The 20,210-nt window shown below is 49.0% G+C and overlaps 1 protein-coding gene across 6 annotated transcripts in view; it reads left to right on the top strand.

The window, feature by feature from the left end:
- RYR1 (ryanodine receptor 1) overlaps positions 1-20,210 on the top strand; it is a 113,294-nt gene that overhangs the window by 86,722 nt on the left and 6,362 nt on the right. For all 6 annotated transcript variants that reach the window (XM_053914587.1, XM_053914590.1, XM_045185417.2 and 3 more), the window contains 8 exons: positions 8,897-9,238; positions 11,719-12,522; positions 13,239-13,315; positions 13,910-14,054; positions 14,985-15,071; positions 15,934-16,185; positions 17,005-17,135; positions 18,829-18,871. In XM_053914587.1, coding sequence (XP_053770562.1) covers positions 8,897-9,238; positions 11,719-12,522; positions 13,239-13,315; positions 13,910-14,054; positions 14,985-15,071; positions 15,934-16,185; positions 17,005-17,135; positions 18,829-18,871 — 1,881 coding nt within the window. The remainder of the gene's footprint in view (positions 1-8,896; positions 9,239-11,718; positions 12,523-13,238; positions 13,316-13,909; positions 14,055-14,984; positions 15,072-15,933; positions 16,186-17,004; positions 17,136-18,828; positions 18,872-20,210) is intronic.

Here is a 20,210-nt window from a genome sequence, read left to right on the forward strand (position 1 = left end):
CAGTCAGCCATTTCATCCCCTAGGATTGCCTGCTTCCCTGGGCGTCTGTGCCACACCCTCCTGGGACCCCCACCTTCCCTGCCAATCCCACACAGCCAATACCAACATCGCTGTCCACCTTTAGGAAGAGGAGCCAACACTTACCATGCTCTCACTCTGTGGCAGGTCCTGTGTGTAAATGAATCACAGCTGGCCCTCAAACAACATGGGTTTGTTTGCACAGGTCCACTTATGCACAGATTTTTCTCAATAAATATAAAATTGGCCCTCCATATCCCCAGATTTCACAAGCACAGATTTGACCAGCTGCCGTTGGGAATCTGGAAATGCAAAGGACGACTGTAAGCACGGTTTATGCCACTTTATATAAGGGACTCGAGCATCCACAGACTTTGGTATCTGTAGGGGTTCCTGGAACCAACCCCCAGCAAATACCAAGCGATGAGTGAAGTTTTGGGGGAGTCAAAAGTTATACATGGATTTTCAACTGTGGGAGTCGGTGCCCCCAACCCCTGTATTGTTCAAGGGTCAACCGTAGTTCATTTAACCCACATAGCAATCCTACGTGGGAAGGGCTCTCCTTATTAACTCTTTACAGAAGTGAAAACTGAGGCATGGAGGGTGGGGGTGAAGTAACACGCTTAAGGTTACACAGCAAGTCAGTGACAAAGCTGGGATTAGAACTCAGGAAGTCCAGCTCCAGAGTGTAGTGCCTCTGGATCCATCCACCAATCTAGTGCGATAAGTAGTCAGCGAACACCTGTGGCACGCCAGGCCCTGGCCAAGAGTCCCAGGCCTACTCTGAAGACTGGCAGGGCTGGGGAGAGGGTCTCGGTGGTGGCTGGAAGAGAACCAAAAAGCACTATGCAGAAGATAAAGAGCACATCTTTCATAATTTTAAAATGATTCTGCTCAGTAAAGGAAGCCATCAATAAAATGGAAAGGCAACCTATGGAATGGGAGAAAATATTTACAAACAATATATCTGTTGAAGGGTAAATGTACAAAATATTCATACAACTGAAAAGCAATAAAACTAGTAACCCAATTTAAAAATGGGCAAAGGACTTGAGTAGATATTTTTCCAAAGTAGACATATAAATGACTGACAGGGATAGTCGGAAGTGCTCACCATCACGGATCATTGCGGAAATACAAGTCAAAACCGCAATGAGCTGCCACCTCACACCTGTCAGGGTGGCTATTATCAAAGACAAGAGATGAGAAGTATTGGTGAGAACATGGAGAAAAGGGAAACTTTTTCTATGTTGGTGAGAATGGAAATTGGTACAGCCATATGGAAAACAGCATGGAGGCTTCTCAAAAAATTAAAAACAGAACTACCGTGTGACCCAGCAACCCCGCTCCTGGGTGTTTGTCCAGAGGACACGAACCCATTACCTGAGACATCGGCACTCTGGGGTTCATCGCAGCCTGTTCACAGCAGCAAGGTGTGGAAACAACTAAGTGTCCGTCATTGTGCACAGGGACAGGGGGTGAACGTCAAAGGGTATGTATATATATATATCTCCACACATAATGGAATTTTTTCAGCCTTTTAAAAAAGGAAATTCTGTCATTTGTGGCAACATGAATGAACCTGCAGGGCATTATACCAAGTAAATAAGGCAGCTAGAGAAAGAAAAATACCACATGCTATCACTTATATTTGGAACCTAAAAAAGAAAGCCAAACTTGTAGAAACAGAAACAGAGAGTAGAAAAGTGAGTGGGGCAGGGAACAGGGAGAAGTTGGTAAAAGGGTCAAATCAGACTTTCAGTTATGAGTTTTTTCATGGGTAAATGTCCCTCCAGACTATTCAGGGCTTCACAGTTCACAAGATTTGATGTCACGCACACATCTTTATAGCTCAATGTCTCTGCTTCACAAAGTCACAAACAATCTGTAACTTTAAAAGTATATTGGTTTTATTTTTGACGGAATAATACACTCACACAATTAAAGATGTAAAATGTAACAAGGTACAAAGTGAGAAGCTCATTCTCACCTCTCTCCACCTACCCTTTCTCTACTCGAACTACTGTGAGTAAGCATTAATTTCTTTTGTATCCTTCCATCACTTTTTCTGGGTATTATTTTCCACCTTTCTTTTTTTTTTAAAGGTTTTTATTTATTTATTTTTAGAGAGAGGGGAAGGGTGAGAGAAAGAGGGAAACATCGATGTGTGAGAGAGACACTGATTGGTTGCCTCTCGCATGCCTTCAACTGGGGGCCTGGCCCGCAACCCGGACATGTGCCCTGAGTGGGAATCAAACCGTCAACATTTTGGTTAGCAGGCTGGTGCTCAACCCACTGAGCCATACCAGCCACTCCAATCAGTGCCCTCCTTTCTTTTATAACAGGTAATGAACTACATATACTAATCTACATCACTTAATGTATTCTGGAGATACAGAGTGTACCCTCATTATTTTTCTTACAGGTGCCCAGTATTCCACTTTGCGTGTATATTATGGTTTATTTGACTGTTCCCTGCTGATGGACACTTGCTTCCCAATCTTTTGCTGTTACAACACGTTCTGTAGTCAGGGCTGCCATGGAGAGTCGCGTACTTTACAAAGGTGCACTTTATAGCACAGATATGGTGCATTTCTAGGAGATGGAAGTACGTATGCTGAGGGAGGCTCCCTATGGTCCATCAGCAGTGCTGGCTTCTATGATGGCCCTTGTACATATGCCATTCTGTATGTGCAGTTATATCTAAGGGTAAATTTCCAAAAGTGGGATTGCTGGGTTGTGGGTAAATGCATGTATCATTTGGGCAGAGTTGACCATCCATTTTCCCTTCTCATTAACATCATGTGAGAGTGCCTGTTTCCCCACAGCCTCACCACCAGACCGCACTTTCAAATCCTTGGGTTTTTGCCAATCTGATAGGTGAAAAATAGTATTGCACTGCACTTTTAATTCACATTTCTACTGTTATGGGGCCTGTTGATCAACTTTTCATGCTATTTCTGTCATATTACTTGTTCAGTGAGATGACCATGCTCTTGGCTCATTTCTCTCTTGGGATGTTGGTATTTTTCTTCTCACTTTCTAGGAACTCTTCATATATTCACTGATTATAGCATTTTTTGTGATAGGAATTGCATCTGTTTTTCAGGTTCATCTTTTGTCTTTTGACTTTGCTTATGCTGGGTTTTTTGTAGTTTGGTTTGGTTTGTTTATTTGTTTTGGCCATGCAGAATACTTAGTTTTGATGTAGAAAATCATTTGAAATGTTTGATTAATTTTTAATGAAATAGATAATACAGAAATACATTCCTCTTGTAAAGAAATTCAGAACTTACAGCTCTGATTGAGGTCACCTTTGTCCCCCTCCCCAATCCTGTTCTCATCCCACCTCTCCAAAGGCTGCAACTACCACCCACTCTCCAGTTTTTTATTTCTGCATCTCCATTCATATATAAGCCTGCACTAAAAATATATAGCATTGTTTTATGGTTTCCCAAGTTCTTCATAGTTGACAGAGTTCTTGATAAGTACTTTGCAGATTTCAAACTTCCACTTTAGCTGGGAAAGCCCTTTCTGGTGGTTGAAAACACATTAAAAGCTGCTAATTTATTCTTGGCCAGTACCGTTTGGAGGTTTTATTATTTTTTTAATCTGCAAATATTTTGGATGTATCTCTAAATTAAAAAGACTTATTTTTAAAAACGTCTTTGTTGAGATATAATTCACATTCCATAAAATTCACCTATTTAAAATGTACAATTCAATGATTTTTTAGTATATTCACAGAATTGTGCAACCAACACTACAATCTAATTTTAGCATGTTTTAATCACCCCCTAAAAGAAACCCCATACCCTTTAGCAGTCACTTCCCATTTCTCCAACCCAGGCCCCTGGCACCCTGGCACTAATCTACTTTCCAACTCTTTACAGTTGCCTATTCTGGACACTTTATATAAATGGAATGGGACACTACATGGTCTTTTTTTTTTTTAGATTTTATTTATTTAATTTTAGAGAGAGGGGAAGAGAGGGAGAGAAAGAGGGACACAAACATCAATGTGTGATTGCCTCCTGCACGCCCCCTACTGGGGACCTGGCTCACAACCCAAGCACGTGCCCTGTTTGGGAATCAAACCCGTGACACTAAGATTCACAGGCCAGCACTCTATCCACTGAGCCACACCAGCCAGGATGGAATTGTATACTAGATGGTCTTTAAAAGCTTTCCTTTTATCTAACAAGCCACAATGTCTTTACAACCCCTAACCAAAACAAAAACAATAAAAACTAAAATAAAAATATATCCACAATTCTTTTTATTTTATTTTATTTATTTTTAAAAGATTTTATTTATTTTATTTTTAGACAGAGGGGAAGGGAAGGAGAGGAAGAGAAACATCAATGTGTGGTTGCCTCTCACACGCCCCCTACTGGGGACCTGGCCTGCAACCTAGGCATGTGCCCTGACTGGGAATCAAACCAGCAACCCTTTGGTTTGCAGGCCAGCACTCAATCCACTGAGTCACACCAGCCAGGACAATATCCACAGTTCTTTAAATCATCAAATATCTAGTTGGTGTTCAAATTTCCAAATCTCATAAATAGCACATATAATGTTTTACAATTTCTTTGATCCAGGATCCAAACAAGGCCCACCCATGGCAATTGGTTGATATTCCTTTAAACCTTTTATCTACTGCTTCCCTCCATCACTTTTGCTTTTTTCTGGCACTTCATCTGCTGGAGACCCAGGCTATTGGTTTTGTAGAGCAGCACTGCCAGACAGAAATACATTGTGAGCAATATGTATAATTTAAAATCTTCTAGTACCCATGTTTTAGAAAAAGAAAAAATACATGAAATTATGTTTAACAATATGTTTTATTTAACCTAACATACAAAATGATTTCAACATATAATGAATTGAAAAATTATTTGATATTTTGTATTCTTTTTTTCACATTAAGCATTCAAGCTCCAATACGTATTTTTTACACTTGGAGCACCCCTCAGTTTGCTCCAGCCATGATTCAAATGCTCAGTAGCTACCTGTGGTTCACAGCTGTCATTCAACAGCCCTGTTCTCATTTGTAGAGGTGCCCACAGTTCGGATCTGGCTGATGCAACCTTGTCGTCTCTCTTACTGTGTTCCTCTGTTCCTTGTCTTCCCTGTAGAGTTGGGCTTAGGTCAAGACCTCGTTCATACTCAGGTGTGGAATTTTTGTTTGTCTGCTTGTTTGTTTCTTTTTCTTTTCCTTTTTTTTTTGCCAGCACCTTCCTTTGCACACCCTGTCCCATGGTCTCTCCTTTTGTGGTGTCCTCAGTCCTCACGCCAACACCTGGACATGTTAGTTCATTAGAGATGGTGGAACGGTGATCCTCTCATTCCTAAATGTTTGACCATTTACCAAACATTATGTGGTTTTCCAAACACTTCACAGATCTTCGCAGTTTTACAACATGTTTTTCAGTTTCTTTATGGTTTATAAAAAAGTTCAGGATTTTTAAAAAGGGACTTTGTAATTTTCATACATTGTAGCAGTTATAAACTTCTCAGGTTTCAAGATGCTTAATTCATTTGACAAATATGTGTTGAGTGCTGTGTGTAGCAGCAAGAAAACCGATGTTCCACCCTCAGAGCTGATGGGCCAGTGAGGAGGGGCAGATAGAGAAAAGCAAATAAACTAAATAACTTCAGATTACGATCTGTGGTCTGAAGGAAATGAGCAGGGTGGCGTGCAAGATAGCATGGGTTGAGTAAGTGCTGTAACCTGGGTGGTCGGGAAAGGTCTTTCTAGAAGAGGATATTGAAGCTAAGAACTGAAAGGCACCATGTGAAGGTGGGGGGGATGATGTCACATCCCAGGTGAAGGGGACAGCACGTGTAAAAGCTGAAATGTGGTAAAATAACAGAGGGATGCAAAGGAGGCTGTGTGGCTGAAGAGAACTCTTGAGGGGGGAGAGAGGAAGAAATAAAGTGTGAGAGGTGGGGGAGCAGAGGTGTAGGGCCTGGTTGGCTGCAGAGACTTTGACTTTCAACCTGAATAAGATGGAGCCAAGGGAAGAATCTGAGCAAAAGGGCGGGGTTGGAATGTGACCTGACTCAGATGGTACCAGGCTCCCTTCGGCTGGGTGTGGAACAGATTGTGAGGACAGGCAGGGAGATGGGAGACGATGGGGGGAAAACCAGGGTGGGGTCCATGGAGGTGGGAAAGTGTGTGGGTCCTAGATGTGCTGAAAACAGGGCTGGCAGACTTGCTGGTGGATCAGGTGTGAGTGGTGAGATAAAAGAGGAATCAAAGGTGATTCAAAGATTTTAACTTAAGCACCTGGGTGGGTGGTGATGCTCTTCCTGAGATAGGTAAGACTATAGGAAGACAGGTTTTGAAATCAAGAGTTCAGTTTTGGCCATTTCTTTTTTTTTTTAATTTTATTTATTTATTTTTAGAGAGAGGGGAAGGGAAACAGAAAGAGATGGAGAGAAACATCAGTGTGTGGTTGCCTCTCATGTGCCCCGCACTGGGGACCCGGCCTGCAACCGAGGCATGTGACTCCCCTCAGGACTGGGAATCAAACCAGCAACCCTTTGGTTCACAGGCCCATGCTCAATCCACTGAGCTACACCAGCCAGGACCAGATTTGGCTATTTCTGATTTGGGGCAGAAATCCACAAAGAGATGTCAGGTAGGATTTCAGCTGTGTCTGGTTTCTGGTGAGAAGTCAGGGCTAGGATGTAGGCTTGGCTATCATTGGTGTGAGATGACATCCAGAGCCTTAGGCCTCAACAATATCTCCACGGAGAGGGTATATGTAAAGGGTTACAAATTCCAGGCCTGGAGTCCCCCAACCTTAAGAAGTCTGGAAAAGCAAAGGAAATGGACAACAGTCAGAGAAGAAGGTATTTGAAAAGAAGGGGGTGGGCAAATGGACGATGACAAAGAGAGAGCAGCAAGTCACAAGAGCAGAGTCCAGGACTAAATGGCGGGGATGGGGTCCTAGGCCCCCATTGGGCGGGAGGGGGACTTTTAAGAGGGACAGTGTCAAAAAAAAAAAAGAGGGACAGTGTCATACTGCATCGTAAAGGGAGGAGACAGTTCGGTGGAGCGAGGGTAGAAGGTGAGGAGTTCCTGTGTGAGTGTGTCTCCACACTCTGCGGTTTGTAGAGCCCTTCATGATTTGCAAAGCATGTTACTCATTTAGAAAGCATTTTGCAGAGTTCTTAGCTACAAAGCACTTTTTAGAGATAGAAAATTTCGCTTTTGTTCATACCCCAGAGCAGCATTTCTCAAACTGCATGTTACAACCGACCTGTGGGTCATGAAGTTAATTTAGTTAAGTCATGACCAGCATCTTTAGAAATAAACTAGAACATTGAAGAGCAAGCTGCACAGTGAAAGTCAGAACTGGGTCATGGAATCTCTTTTTCATAAAATGTATTCTTACTGTGGGTTCAGTCAAAACATGTGAAAAACTGCCCTAGAGAACCTCTTTCAAAAAGTACGTAGGAGATCAGCACCTGAATGTTCAATGTAAGTGTTGCCTGCCAGGTAAAACACTGAAAAAAACCTCAATGTCCATCATCAGGAGAATAAAGAATGGTATATTTATAAAACAGGAATACAGTGCAGTAAAATGAAATCACTTGATCTGCATATCAAAATGGACAGATCTAGAAAACATACTGTTGAGCCCTGGCTGGTGTGGCTTGATGGATTGAGTGCTGGCCTGCGAACCAAAGGGTCACCAGTTCGATTCCCAGTCAGGGCATGTGCCTGGGTTATGGGCCAGGTCCCCAGTTGGGGGCGTACAAGAGGCAACCACACATTGATGTTTCTCTCCCCTTCTTTTTCCCTCCCTTCCCCTGTCTCTAAAAATAAATAATAAAATAAAATCTTTTAAAGAAAAAGAAAATATACAGTTGAGTGAGGGGAAAAAAAGCAAGCTGCAAAGTACATGATTCTTAAAATTAAAAAAACACATAGGATACTGTATAGATTTGTGTGGGGAAATGATGGGATAGAGGTAGTAGAAGCGTTGACACACATTTGGAAGGAGTTTGGAAGGGCACACCAACTCCAGATAGAGGGTGCCTTGCTGGGGGGTGGGGGTGGAGTACAAGGAGGGTATAGAGAGGGCTCCAATCATACCTTTACTGTTTTAGATCTAAAATATGTGAAAGTATGTAGTATTTGAAAAATATCTCGTTGTGAGTATTTGTTAACTCTGGGGTGATGGGCATATCACTGTTTCCAGGGGAAATTCAGAGGCCTCCATGTGTGGTTTATTTAGTTGCTGGCAGTGGGGTGGGGGTGGCACTTGGAAAGGGACAGAGATTGTGGCACGTATCAGTCAGGCCCTCTCTGTATGTGGGTTGGCCTGGAGGGGAAAGAGTAGCTGCCTTCCTCGGAGATAGAAAGAGCTGTGTGGGCAGGGCTGCTGGACTCATCTTGGAGCAAGGGACACAGCCACCACAGGCAGGAAGCCAAGAAATGCACAGCTCCATTCTCCTCCTGCTCCCTGACCCTAACTGCAGCGACAGCGCCTACAGCCACAAGACCAAGAGAGCCTGTGGTGCAGAGCACGGGTGCTATCGGAGCCAGGGTGGAGAGCGGCCTGAAGGGGCACGCCAGGGTCTCTTACCGATTACTACACAGGGGCTCAGTTTCAGAGCAGTTCACACCTCGCCATCAGCGTATCTCACGGTGGATGGTGGCTGAGCTTTATGGAAATGCAGCACTTCGGGATTCAATGGCTGGTACAGCTTTGCTGGTGCCAACATACTGAGTGTCAGCCTTGGGTGCTGGTGATAAGATGCTGGACTGTTCTGTCTTCATGAAAAGTCCATAGTTTTAAAAAGAGCATTGAGGCTGCCCAGGCCACCCCCTGACCTCTTTTCCACCCCTGTCCACACCCAGGCCATGGACAGCCAGAAGCAGTTTACCGGTCCGGAAATCCAGTTCCTGCTGTCGTGCTCTGAAGCGGATGAAAACGAGATGATCAACTGTGAGGAGTTCGCCAACCGCTTCCAGGAGCCAGCCCGTGAAATCGGCTTCAACGTGGCGGTGCTGCTGACCAACCTGTCAGAGCATGTGCCGCATGACCCGCGCCTGCGCAACTTCCTAGAGCTGGCTGAGAGTATCCTGGAGTACTTCCGGCCCTACTTGGGCCGCATCGAGATCATGGGCGCCTCACGCCGCATTGAACGCATCTACTTTGAGATCTCAGAGACTAACCGCGCCCAGTGGGAGATGCCCCAGGTCAGATGCATGCTGGCCCGCGGGCCTTGGGGACATGCTCCTCGCACGCTTGGACCCCACCTGGGGATGTGCATGCTTTGCATATCTGCTCTGAAGACCCTGATGGGCCTGTGCTCTGCTCATGCAAGCCCATGCCCACCCTTCTGCACACATTTTAGGGTACCCGCAGTGCCCTTGCACACCCTTGGTTCCCCCCTTGACCACCTCTTGCAGCCCTGGTGCACACATGGTTGCACAGCTCACTTTGGCTGCTTGCACACCATGCCTACCATTTGCACGCTCACCCTGGAAGCCCTTATAGTCCTGATGCAACCAAGTCCACACCTTCACGTACTGGAACCCACCCCTTGCTCACCTTCCAGCAGCCTCTGGTGTGCCCTCTCTTGGCCCTGGCCTACCCATGCCCGCATTTTCACACACTCACCCTGGGGACCTTGGGGGTGCCTAGTATGCTGGCCTAGCCCTCACCAGCCACTGTATGTGCCCTCAGGTCCCAGCACACAATGCCCATCCTATTTATTCTGGGCCCACATGTGAGTGCACCTCTTGCACACTCGGAGGATATAGCCCTGGCACACCATATGGTTGCCTATCCTTCAGTCACTCACCTCCCACACACCCTCACTGTATCCCTGGCACACTCATGATCATGAATACACACTTGGACCACCCTCTCAAGCACCCATAAAAGCCCTCACATGTCCTTGGTGGCCAGGCCTACTTCTTGGTCTGGTGTGCCCTGGCTCAGCTCCTCCTATGCCCAGGCCAAATATTTGGATGTCCTTACACACTCACTTACCCCAAGAGGACACTCATGTGGCCCTAGCACAACCTCTGCACACCTCACACACTTAGCTTATATGTGGTTTCCATCACCTGCTCTCTCACACTCCCACATGCCCTTCACACTCCCTCAGCCTAGCCGCGTCCCTATTATTTGGTAGCCCTCCTGCTCACACTCAAATTGCACACCACCTTGCATACCCTTGCGTGCCCCTTAAACTCACACTTCCATTTTGTTCCACAGATGCCCCCAGGCACCTGCATTCTCCTTCACATGTTCTTGCACACACCTTCCCACTCGTAGCCCATGACACTTGCACTCCCACCACCTCCTCAACAACAGGGCCCCTCATGTCTCCTCATGGATACCTTGCTCATGCACACCTGGGCTCGTGTTCCACACTAAGCCCCATCATCATGGCCTGGGCCCTTGCCCTGACTCCCAGGTCCCCCGTGCACATTCATGCCTGCCTTACATGCACTGACCCAATGAATTGTAGGCCCCGCCCCACACTAACACTCCCCTGCCCCAATTTTGGCCCCAGGCTCTTGCGAATCTGCCCCACGTGCACACGGAGCCCCACAGGATCACCTATCTCCCAGTCCGCCCGTGCCACCACACCTCCCTCACTCCTCATTCCTCCCCTAGTTCCTGGGCCCTCTCACAAGGTTCTTGTGCGATGGCCCCTTCACGTCATCCACAGGAACCCTCCAGAATTTGCACACTCAAGTTGTCCCCTTGGAGCACCATTGCACATTTACTGCCCCCCCAATCTGGCCTAAAAGTGGTTGCACCATCCTTGCACCCAGACATCTGCCACATCCCTGACTCCATCAGAAGCTGGGGTTCTTCCCTGGACCTTCACGCCCCTGTCCATGCTCTGGGAGCTCTGCCCTCCCCTTTGCCTGTCTGGGGCTCCCCAAGTGACACTCATTTCCTTAGTGTGTTCCTTCAGACATGCATGTCCACCCATTCACCCCTGCCTGTCCCACTTTTTGCTGCTGATCAGGAGTCCACATATGCCCACGTGAACCCTGAGCATTCCTGCAGCACTAATAGTAGCAAACACTATATGGCATTTATGAGGTGCCAGCTGCTGTTCCTTCAGCATCTATTAACTCATTTAACCCTCATACCAACCTTGTAACGTAGGCCCTACTATTGTCCCCCGAATACAGAGGGGGAAAATGAGGCCCAGAGAGTTACATGGAAGTCACCCAGCTACTCAGTGGCAGAACTGGGATTTGAACCCAGGCAGGCTGGCGGCGGAACCTTTGCACTCAAGCACTATGCTCTGTCTCTCAAAGAAGCTAAAATCATGGATTCTGGAGCCAGCGTGTTGGGAATTCCAATCCCACAGCTGCCACCTATCAGCAGCATCATGGGAGCTTGTGACTTTCTGCACCTCCATTTCCTTATCTGTAATGGGATTAAGAGCCCTCTGGCCTAAAGGGTTCTTTGTGAAGATTAAATGAGATAATGTATGTAAGATGCTTGGTACAAAGCCTGGCCTTGTTGAAATTCTTACAAGAGAAACTACAGCGAGCGCTATATACGTTTACTATTAATGAAAATTACTATTTTTGCTTTAAATTATTAAAAGGTAAGGATACAATTATAAGTAATGCTATTAACAACTGTGTAGAGCTCAGGCTGCTCCACTGACCCCTTGTCCCCGCACCGCGCCCCGCCGCAGGTGAAGGAGTCCAAGCGCCAGTTCATCTTCGACGTGGTGAACGAGGGTGGCGAGTCCGAGAAGATGGAGCTCTTCGTCAGCTTCTGCGAGGACACCATCTTCGAGATGCAGATCGCCGCGCAGATCTCTGAGCCCGAGGGCGAGCCCGAGGAGGACGAGGACGAGAGCGCCCCCGAGGCGGGCGCCGAGGGCGCCGAGGAGGGCGCGGCAGGGACAGAGGGCGCAGCGGGGCCAGCAGCAGCAGGCGCGGCAGCGCGCGTGGCTGCTGCGCTGTCTCGGGCCCTGCGTGGGCTCAGCTACCGCAGCCTGCGGCGGCGCGTGCGGCGGCTGCGGCGGCTGACTGCGCGGGAGGCGGCGGCAGCGTCGGGCGCGCTGCTCTGGGCGGCTGTGGCACACGCGGGGGCAGCGGGCGCGGGGCTGGCGGTGGGCGCGCTGCGCCTGCTCTGGGGCTCGCTCTTCGGTGGTGGCCTCGTGGAGGGGGCCAAGAAAGTGACGGTGACCGAGCTGCTAGCAGGCATGCCCGACCCCACGGGTGACGAGGTGCACGGCGAGCAGACGGCCGGGTCCGGTGCAGACGCAGACGGCGAGGGTGCGGGCGAAGGTGCGGGCGACGCCGTGGGGGGCACGGGCGACGAGGAGGAGGAGGCGCACGAGGCCGGCCCGAGAGGCGCCGAGGTGGCCGTGGCTGACGGGGGCCCCTTCCGGCCTGAAGCGGCCCCGGGAGGCCTCGGGGACATGGGTGACACGACTCCGGTGGAGCCGCCCACTCCAGAGGGCTCCCCCATCATCAAGAGGAAGCTCGGGGTGAGAGCGCAGGCGGGGGCTTCCGGGTTTGGGAGAGACTGGGGTTAAGAGGGATGACAAGGGGGGAAGAGAGACTCTCAGAGACAGGGATGAACAGAGAGAAACGGGAGAGAGAGCCTGACAGGCAGAGAGAGACAGCAAGACACTCAGAGACACAGAGAAACGGACTCAGGTCTCCACCTGGAGAGAGGCTCCTGGTGGAAAAGGTGGTGTTTCTGTGAGAGGCAAAGAAAGAGCTACCTGGAGGCACCGAGAGCGAGAGATCCCCAAGACTGAATTTGAGGGGGAAACGCGACCCAAAACTAAAAAGATGGGGTCGAGATGGGATCAGGGATATTGGAAAAGACCCTCGGAGATACAGACGGTTGTTGGGGAATAAGTCACCCATGTGACGGAGGCCCCTGGCATCCTCAGCCCTTAGTGCTCTGAGTGCCCCCCCCCCGTGTGGTTGTCGGGGGATAGGAAATTGGGGGAGAAGAGATCCACTTGGAGCCAGCCTGACCCTGCACAGCGTCAGAGGCTCCACCTCTCTGAGCCTCAGGCTTCCCTCTGTAAAGTGAGAATCATAATCCCTCTTCCTTCCTGTGCGGGGATAGTAAAAGGTAGATGGCCCTGGGGAAATGACCGGAAAGGGACACAGATGAGCAGGCAGGTCAACACTGAGAGGCACTCAGGGATGGGGGGCTTGGCCCTGACGCTTGCCCTACAATGGCCAGGTGGATGGAGAGGAAGAGGAGCTGCCCCTAGAACCGGAGCCGGAGCCTGAGCCTGAGCCTGAGCCTGAGAAAGCCGAGTGAGTGGCCTTGGGGCCCATGGTGCCCAGGCCCTATCATTGCCTCCCTTCTGGACTGCGAGCCTCCTCGGGGCGGGGCCCAAACCAGAAGGCTGTCTTGGGCACCCTGTGTCCTCAGCATCACCCAGTCCAGGCTCAGAGGGGCTCTGTGAAAGGAAGGAGGGAAATGAATGCTCCTCTCTTACTTCCAAGCCTTTGGGGGTACGGGCCATCCCCAGACTACCTTCACTCATGCTTCATCTCAGTCTTCCTCATCTTCCCCATTTTTGCTCACATGTCTCTTCCTCCAGGAAGCCTACCCTGACACCACCTCCCTAAGTTGAAGGGGTCTCTCCTCTAGTCTCCCACAACCCTCTGAGCTTCCCTCATGCCAGTCCTGACCACACTAGGTTGCCATTCATTCCCTGGTGACGGATCTGTACTCCCCTGGACTGGAGCCCATGAGACAGGGTTGTCTCATCACTATGTCTCCAGTACCATCTACACCTGGGCCAGGCGTGGGGGTGGGTCTCCAGTGCATGACTTTGAATGAATGAATAGGTGAATGAATGAACAAATTGCCCAGGCACCTCCTCACTCTGTCCTGCCCTGCAGTACCGAGAATGGGGAGAAGGAAGAAGTCCCTGAGCCCCCGCCAGAGGCCCCCAAGAAGACAGCACCCCCTCCAAAGAAGGAGGAAGCTGGAGGTGGGGGCCTGGAGTTCTGGGGAGAGCTGGAAGTGCAGAGGGTGAAGTTCTTGGTAAGGATCCAGCAAGAGCATGCTGAAACTTCCTCTTCACACCACCTCTCCTCCCCACCCTACTCTTGATTGAAAGCCAGGCTGGGAAGAGGGCAGAAATGTCCCCAGACAGAGCCAGGAACTGGGCAGTGGGCAGCATTTTTAAGGGGTCCTCACTTTGCTCTTTGGCCCCTCCTTGCTCGTGATCCTAATTTCAACCTCCACAGCTTTGCTCATCTGGGGCCACCTGCCTAGGCATCCCACCCCCATCCTCTGTCCGGAGCTAAATCCCACTGAGACCACATCTCTGTTCCTCTTACCATGGCCTGTTTCTTGGCTGTCAGCCTTCAGGTTGGAGCCACCACAGCTACTCCCATGGGTGGGACAACTCATCCAGGCAGGAAGGAGGGAGGGCATTTGGAAGGGCAGGGCCCAGGTACCTGTCCTGTCTCCTTTCCCAGGCCCAGCCTGACATGAGGAGCTGAGGGAAACGTGTTGGACAGCAGGTGGTTCCGTGAGGGTTCTTAGGAAGGATGAGGTGTGGAGAGAAACAGAAGGGGCAGACGGAAGTGGGTGTGCTCTGCCTGGAGTAAAGCAGACAGGGTGACCTCACACAGGGAGCAGTAGAACAGAATGGTTGGGAGCGTGGACTCTGGAGCCTGGCTTCGAATCCCACATCTGTCACTTCTCAGCTATGTGACCTTGAGCAAGAAGTCTCATCTCCCTGAGCCTCAGTTTCCTCATCTGTAAGGTGGGCATATTAGCAGTACCCACTTCACAGGGCTGTGGTGGGAATTAAACAAGTTCATTCAAACAAAGCTCTCAGCCCAGATCTTGGTATACAGTAAGCGTTAATAAAAAAGAGGTTGTGGGACCAGATATTGAGGATGCAGGTGCTTGTTTTATGGGATGAGGGTGGCCTGTGAGCTCTTTCGTTTTCTCTCATCGTAGAACTACCTCTCCCGGAACTTCTACACCCTCCGATTCCTTGCCCTCTTCTTGGCATTTGCAATCAACTTCATCTTGCTGTTTTACAAGGTGCTGGTCATGAGGGGCCAGGAGGATCCTGGCTGTGGGGCTGGAGGCTTAGCCCCTAATAAGTTCACAGGGCTCCTTCAGTTCATCAGGGACAAGGTGTTGGGCCTAGGGTTCCCAGAAGGGTTCAGGCTGGACACCTGAATCTTGGGACCCCACTGGGGGTGAGTGTGGGTGTGTGGGTCCATCTGGACCGGTGCCTGAATGCCTGTAGGAGTTAGAACAGGAAGCCAGTTCTGGGTTTCATCCTCAGCTCTGCCGCTTGTCAGCCCTGTGTCCCTGGGCGCAGTCCTTCACCTCTGCAACACCCATGGATTTAGTTAAGCTTCTTGGCTTTCACATAAGCTAAAGAGAAATTTGTAGGGAGGAGGAAATGGGAAGCACATGGAATGGAAGGAAAGGGTTAAGAACCAGGATTCCTGAAGGACAAAGGGGCTCTTGGGGTCTTGCCAGGGATCTAGGTAACAGAACAGAGAGGCCTCTAGCAGAGTGATCAGAGTACGGCTTCGATGAGATTGAATTCTGGCTCCACCACTCACTGGCTGTCAGCTACCACTAATTTTAGTACTGGTGTAAATATTAGGGGTCAGTCTCTTTAAGGCTCCACTACCAAGGTGATTGACTGTTTTCAGTCCTCCTGTCACTCAATTCAGTAGTCAGATTCCCAGAACAGTTTGATTTGCTAACTAGGGTCCTGGGCCCACCCCTTGATCTTGATTGACAGTTCTATTGAGACTGTATCTGACAGGGCCCTGTCCAACCTCAGAAGTGGAGGCTGTTAATTTTCTTAGTGGGTTCTGGATATGGCAGAGCAGGTGCCAGGACACTAGAGTCCGTGCCCTGACTGACTTCTGTCCCCCTTCAGGTCTCAGACTCTCCACCAGGGGAGGATGACATGGAGGGCTCAGCAGCTGGGGACCTGGCAGGTGCAGGGTCTGGCGGTGGCTCTGGTTGGGGCTCCGGGGTTGGTGAAGAAGCAGAGGACGATGAGGATGAGAACATGGTGTACTACTTCCTGGAGGAGAGCACAGGCTACATGGAGCCTGCCTTGCGTTGCTTGAGCCTGCTGCATACGCTGGTGGCCTTTCTCTGCATCATTGGCTACAACTGCCTCAAGGTGGGCCGTGAACATGTTTCTGGTCAGGGGGCTGTGTGTGTTGGGGTGGAGGGGGTGCTGGGGCACTAGCTGAGAGGACCTGGGCAGGGGCTGGGGGGTCTCCCACAGTGGTTGGCTTAGAGGGGTCCTGGCGTTGGGGTAGGGGCTGGAGGACAGGTACAGGATTGGGGTCCACAGCAAGAACAATATTCAAACTGGGAACAGATGTGAGTCACAGCTGAGGAGCCAGGTACTATGATTGTTAATTTCCGGATCAAGAGGCAGATTTCGTCATTGGGAAGATATCTGTGAAGGGTCTCTGGGGTCTCAGACATAACGTGGGTGCCAGTGGGGGTGTAGAGTCTGACATCAGCTATGCCTGAAGTTTGTGATGCCCTATAAGCAGTCTTATGAGAGTTTCAATTTGGATTCCATTTTAGACCTGACCATTTTAGCAACTCTTGGTATTTTATGATTGGATGAACAGAGTTCTTTTGGCTTAAACATTTTGCATATGCTGTTCCTCTTCCTGGAATGCTGTGCCCTACTTCCACCTCCTTTCACCTACCTCTCTTTTAGTCATCCTTAAGGCCTGAGTTCAGATCTCTCTCCCTTGGGAAGCCCCAGGCTGCAGCAGGCATCACTTCTGAACTCTCCTGTTTTTCTCCACCCTAGACCTGACCTCTGCCCACACTATCCCATCACTGCTGTGATTGCTCTGAGAAGGCTACTCCGATGCGGGGGCTCACACAGGCTCCAGCAAGATGTTCTGGCATCTGCTGAGGCTGTGGTCCCCTGAGGTTCCTGACACCAGCCATTTTACCTCCCTGCACAATCTAGGTGCCCCTGGTGATCTTTAAGCGGGAGAAGGAGCTGGCCCGGAAGCTGGAGTTTGATGGCCTCTACATCACTGAGCAGCCTGAGGATGATGATGTGAAGGGGCAGTGGGACCGACTGGTGCTTAACACGCCGTAAGGGCCCAGCCCCCACCTGTGGGTGGCTCGGGGGAGCAAAGCTGGGTTTCCACTCCCGTCCCAGCTTCCTCAAAAGACCAGAGTTTCGGTCACTGCTAGCCCTGACTGATTCTCCCCAAATCTTGGTCTTCCTCTCCATAATACAGTCACATTTCCTGTGCACTAAGGTGCCTGTAGGTGTGCTGGTGACACGTGGAGATTCCTCAGTACCAGCCTTGGAGATTCTGGTTTAGGTGGAGCCCATCAACTTGCATTTTAAACCCTGCCCCCGTGTGAGATTCTCACCTTCTGGTGGATTCTCACCCGGGTGCCGTGAGTGGGAAACGTGACATCATTTGATTTTTAAACTGAGACCAGAGAGGGAATGAGGGTGTGTGAGGGCCAAGTGGTGGGACTGTGAACCCCTAACATGCACTCTCAGCCCATTCCATTTCCTGCCCCCCGGTTGAGTCCCATTTCATGTGCCCATATGGGGTGGGGGCGGGCAGCATCATTAGAGGGGAGACATCTCTAGAATAAGAAAACCAGGTCAGGTTTGAACCTTGGGTTGGCTACACCCTAGCTGAGAATTCTTGGTCAAGTCCCTTAGCCTCCTTGTGCCTCAGTTCCCTCATCTATAAAGTGGGGATAAATAATAACACTGACATCACAAGTATCTTGTAACTATGAAATAAGTTAATATAGTTTCTGAGGCACAGTAAGTCCTAGATAAGGTTGGGAAGTTATTTTCTTATGGGGTCCTGCCTAGTATGGGTGGTGTGAGGAGGGAGAGAAGCCACACCAATCACATCCTTCACTCATCGTCTTCATCAAAGGCACATTTAACTCACACACATTCAAGCACACTTACTTAACAAAAAGACAGGGAAACATCCATTTAATATCACATCTGCCTAAGACCTTGACTTTTAAAAACCATTTCCCACCAAAAGGAACCAAGCCCCTTGAAGAAGGGGCAGATTTCAGGGCTGGGGTGGGTAAGTGCAAGATGAGCCTGGATTGTTCTGTTGTGTCAGAGAGCAAGGAGGCACTCAATCAAAAATGGTGCTGTGCTCGGGGGACCCCACTGCCAGCCAGAAGGGGCTCCCACTGGACAAATCAGGGACAGTTTGAGCATCAATAAGGATAGGAAGTGCCATGAACTGAAACACATCAAGTAGGTCTAAATCCACGGATTCATGATAGATCTGCACTTCACCCCACCCTACTCCCTCCAAAGAAAAAAGAAAGAAAGAAAAAACATCGCCACCATTGCAGGGTGCTAAGGCAACAACTTGTCAGTCATAAAACTGGTCAATAAAGGGCCAGAATCATCAAATAACATTACATGAAACTGTGTGAGAAAGCACACGACTTCCCCTAGAGCTGGAGCCGGGCCAGGCTGCTGGCTAGGAATCCTTCCTACCCTTCACACCCAGGAGCCTCCCCACCTGAGTGTAGGTCTGGGTTTTTTGTGCATTTGGGTTCTGAATACAAGTCACCTGCCTGACCTGGATTCCACCAAAAGACAGCAGTGCGGGTAATGGTTGGCCTGAGGCGAACTCTGCCAGGCCTGAGTCCTTAGAGCCAGGCCTCAAGTGAGTGTGGAGTTCCCTGTAAGAAAAACATTGAGATTTCAAACCACCGTGTCCTGGCTGGTGGCTCCTATTCCTTCCTGTCCTGACATCTAGTGTTCTATCTCTCCTGACAGGTCTTTCCCCAGCAACTACTGGGACAAGTTTGTCAAGCGGAAGGTGAGAGGGCATTTATGGGGAGATGGCTGGGATCCTGCGCAGGGTCCCTTGCTGCCACCAGGCCATCCCAGTCCTATCAAATACTTGCTTGGTGTGCTATTTTGGACAAGGAGCAGCTCAGTTTGTCCATCTGGAAATGGGCATGATAACCACCCCTCCCGCTGTAATGAGATGATGTAGGTTATGAGCATGGCATAATGCCCAGCACAGAGTAAATACTCCATAAATATTAGTTTTGAGGGAAGAAGTAAGGCACACTCTTTTTTTAAATTGTATTTATTGATTATGCTGTTACAGCTGTCTTCATTTTTCCCCCTTTGCCTCCCTCCACCCAGTGTCCCCTATTCCTACAGGCAATCCCCCCACCATTGTTCCTGTCCATGGGTCATGCGTATAAGTTTTTTGGCTTCTCCATTTCCTATACTGTACTTTACATCCCCATGGCTGTTCTGTACGTATGTATTTGTACTTCTTAATCCCCTTGCCTCTTCACCCATTTTTCCCCTCCCCCCTCCCATCTGGCAACTAACTTCTCTTGCTGCTTTTAAGAGTCTCTCTTTATCTTTAACCTTTGTCCTTTTAATTATGATGTATCTTGGAATGGGCCTTTTTGCATCCATCGTACTTGGGAGACCCTGTACTTCCTGGACTTGCATGTCTGTTTCCTTCACCAAATTAGGGAAGCTTTCTTTCACTATTTTTTCAGATAGATTTCCAATTTTTTGCTCTTTCTCTTCTCCTCCTGGCACCCCTATGATGTGAATGTTGGACCTATTGAAGTTGTCCCAGAGGCTGTTTATACTATCCTCATTTTTTAAAATTATTTTTTCTTCTTGTTCTGCATAGTTGTTTTTTGCTTTCTTATGTCTCAAATCATTGATTTGATTCTTAGCTTCATCCACTTTACTGTTGTTTCCTTGTAAATTGTTCTTCATTTCTTGCTGGGTCTTTTTTATGCCGCTGAGGTACTCACTAAGTTCCTTGAGCATCCTTATAACCAGCGTTTTAAACTCTGCATCTGATAGATTGCTTATCTCCATTTCATTTAGCTCTTTTTCTGAAGTTTTGATCTGTTCTTTCATTTGGGCCGTGTTTCTTTCTCTCTCCGTTTTGACAGCCTCCCTGTGTTTGTTTCCATGTATTAGGTAGAGCTGCTTTGACTCCGTGTCTTGGCAGTGTGTCCTAATGTAGTAGGTGTCTTATAGGGTACAGAGGCACAGCCTCCCCTATCACCCAAGCTGGGTACTCAGGCTGCACCCTTCATGTGGGTTGAGTACACCCTCCTCTTGTAGTTGAGCCTTGGTTGCTGTTGGCAGATCAATGGGAGAGATTTGCCCGG

This window comes from Desmodus rotundus, chromosome 12, assembly GCF_022682495.2.
Source record: "Desmodus rotundus isolate HL8 chromosome 12, HLdesRot8A.1, whole genome shotgun sequence".
In the NCBI taxonomy this organism is placed as follows: Eukaryota; Metazoa; Chordata; class Mammalia; order Chiroptera; family Phyllostomidae; genus Desmodus; species Desmodus rotundus.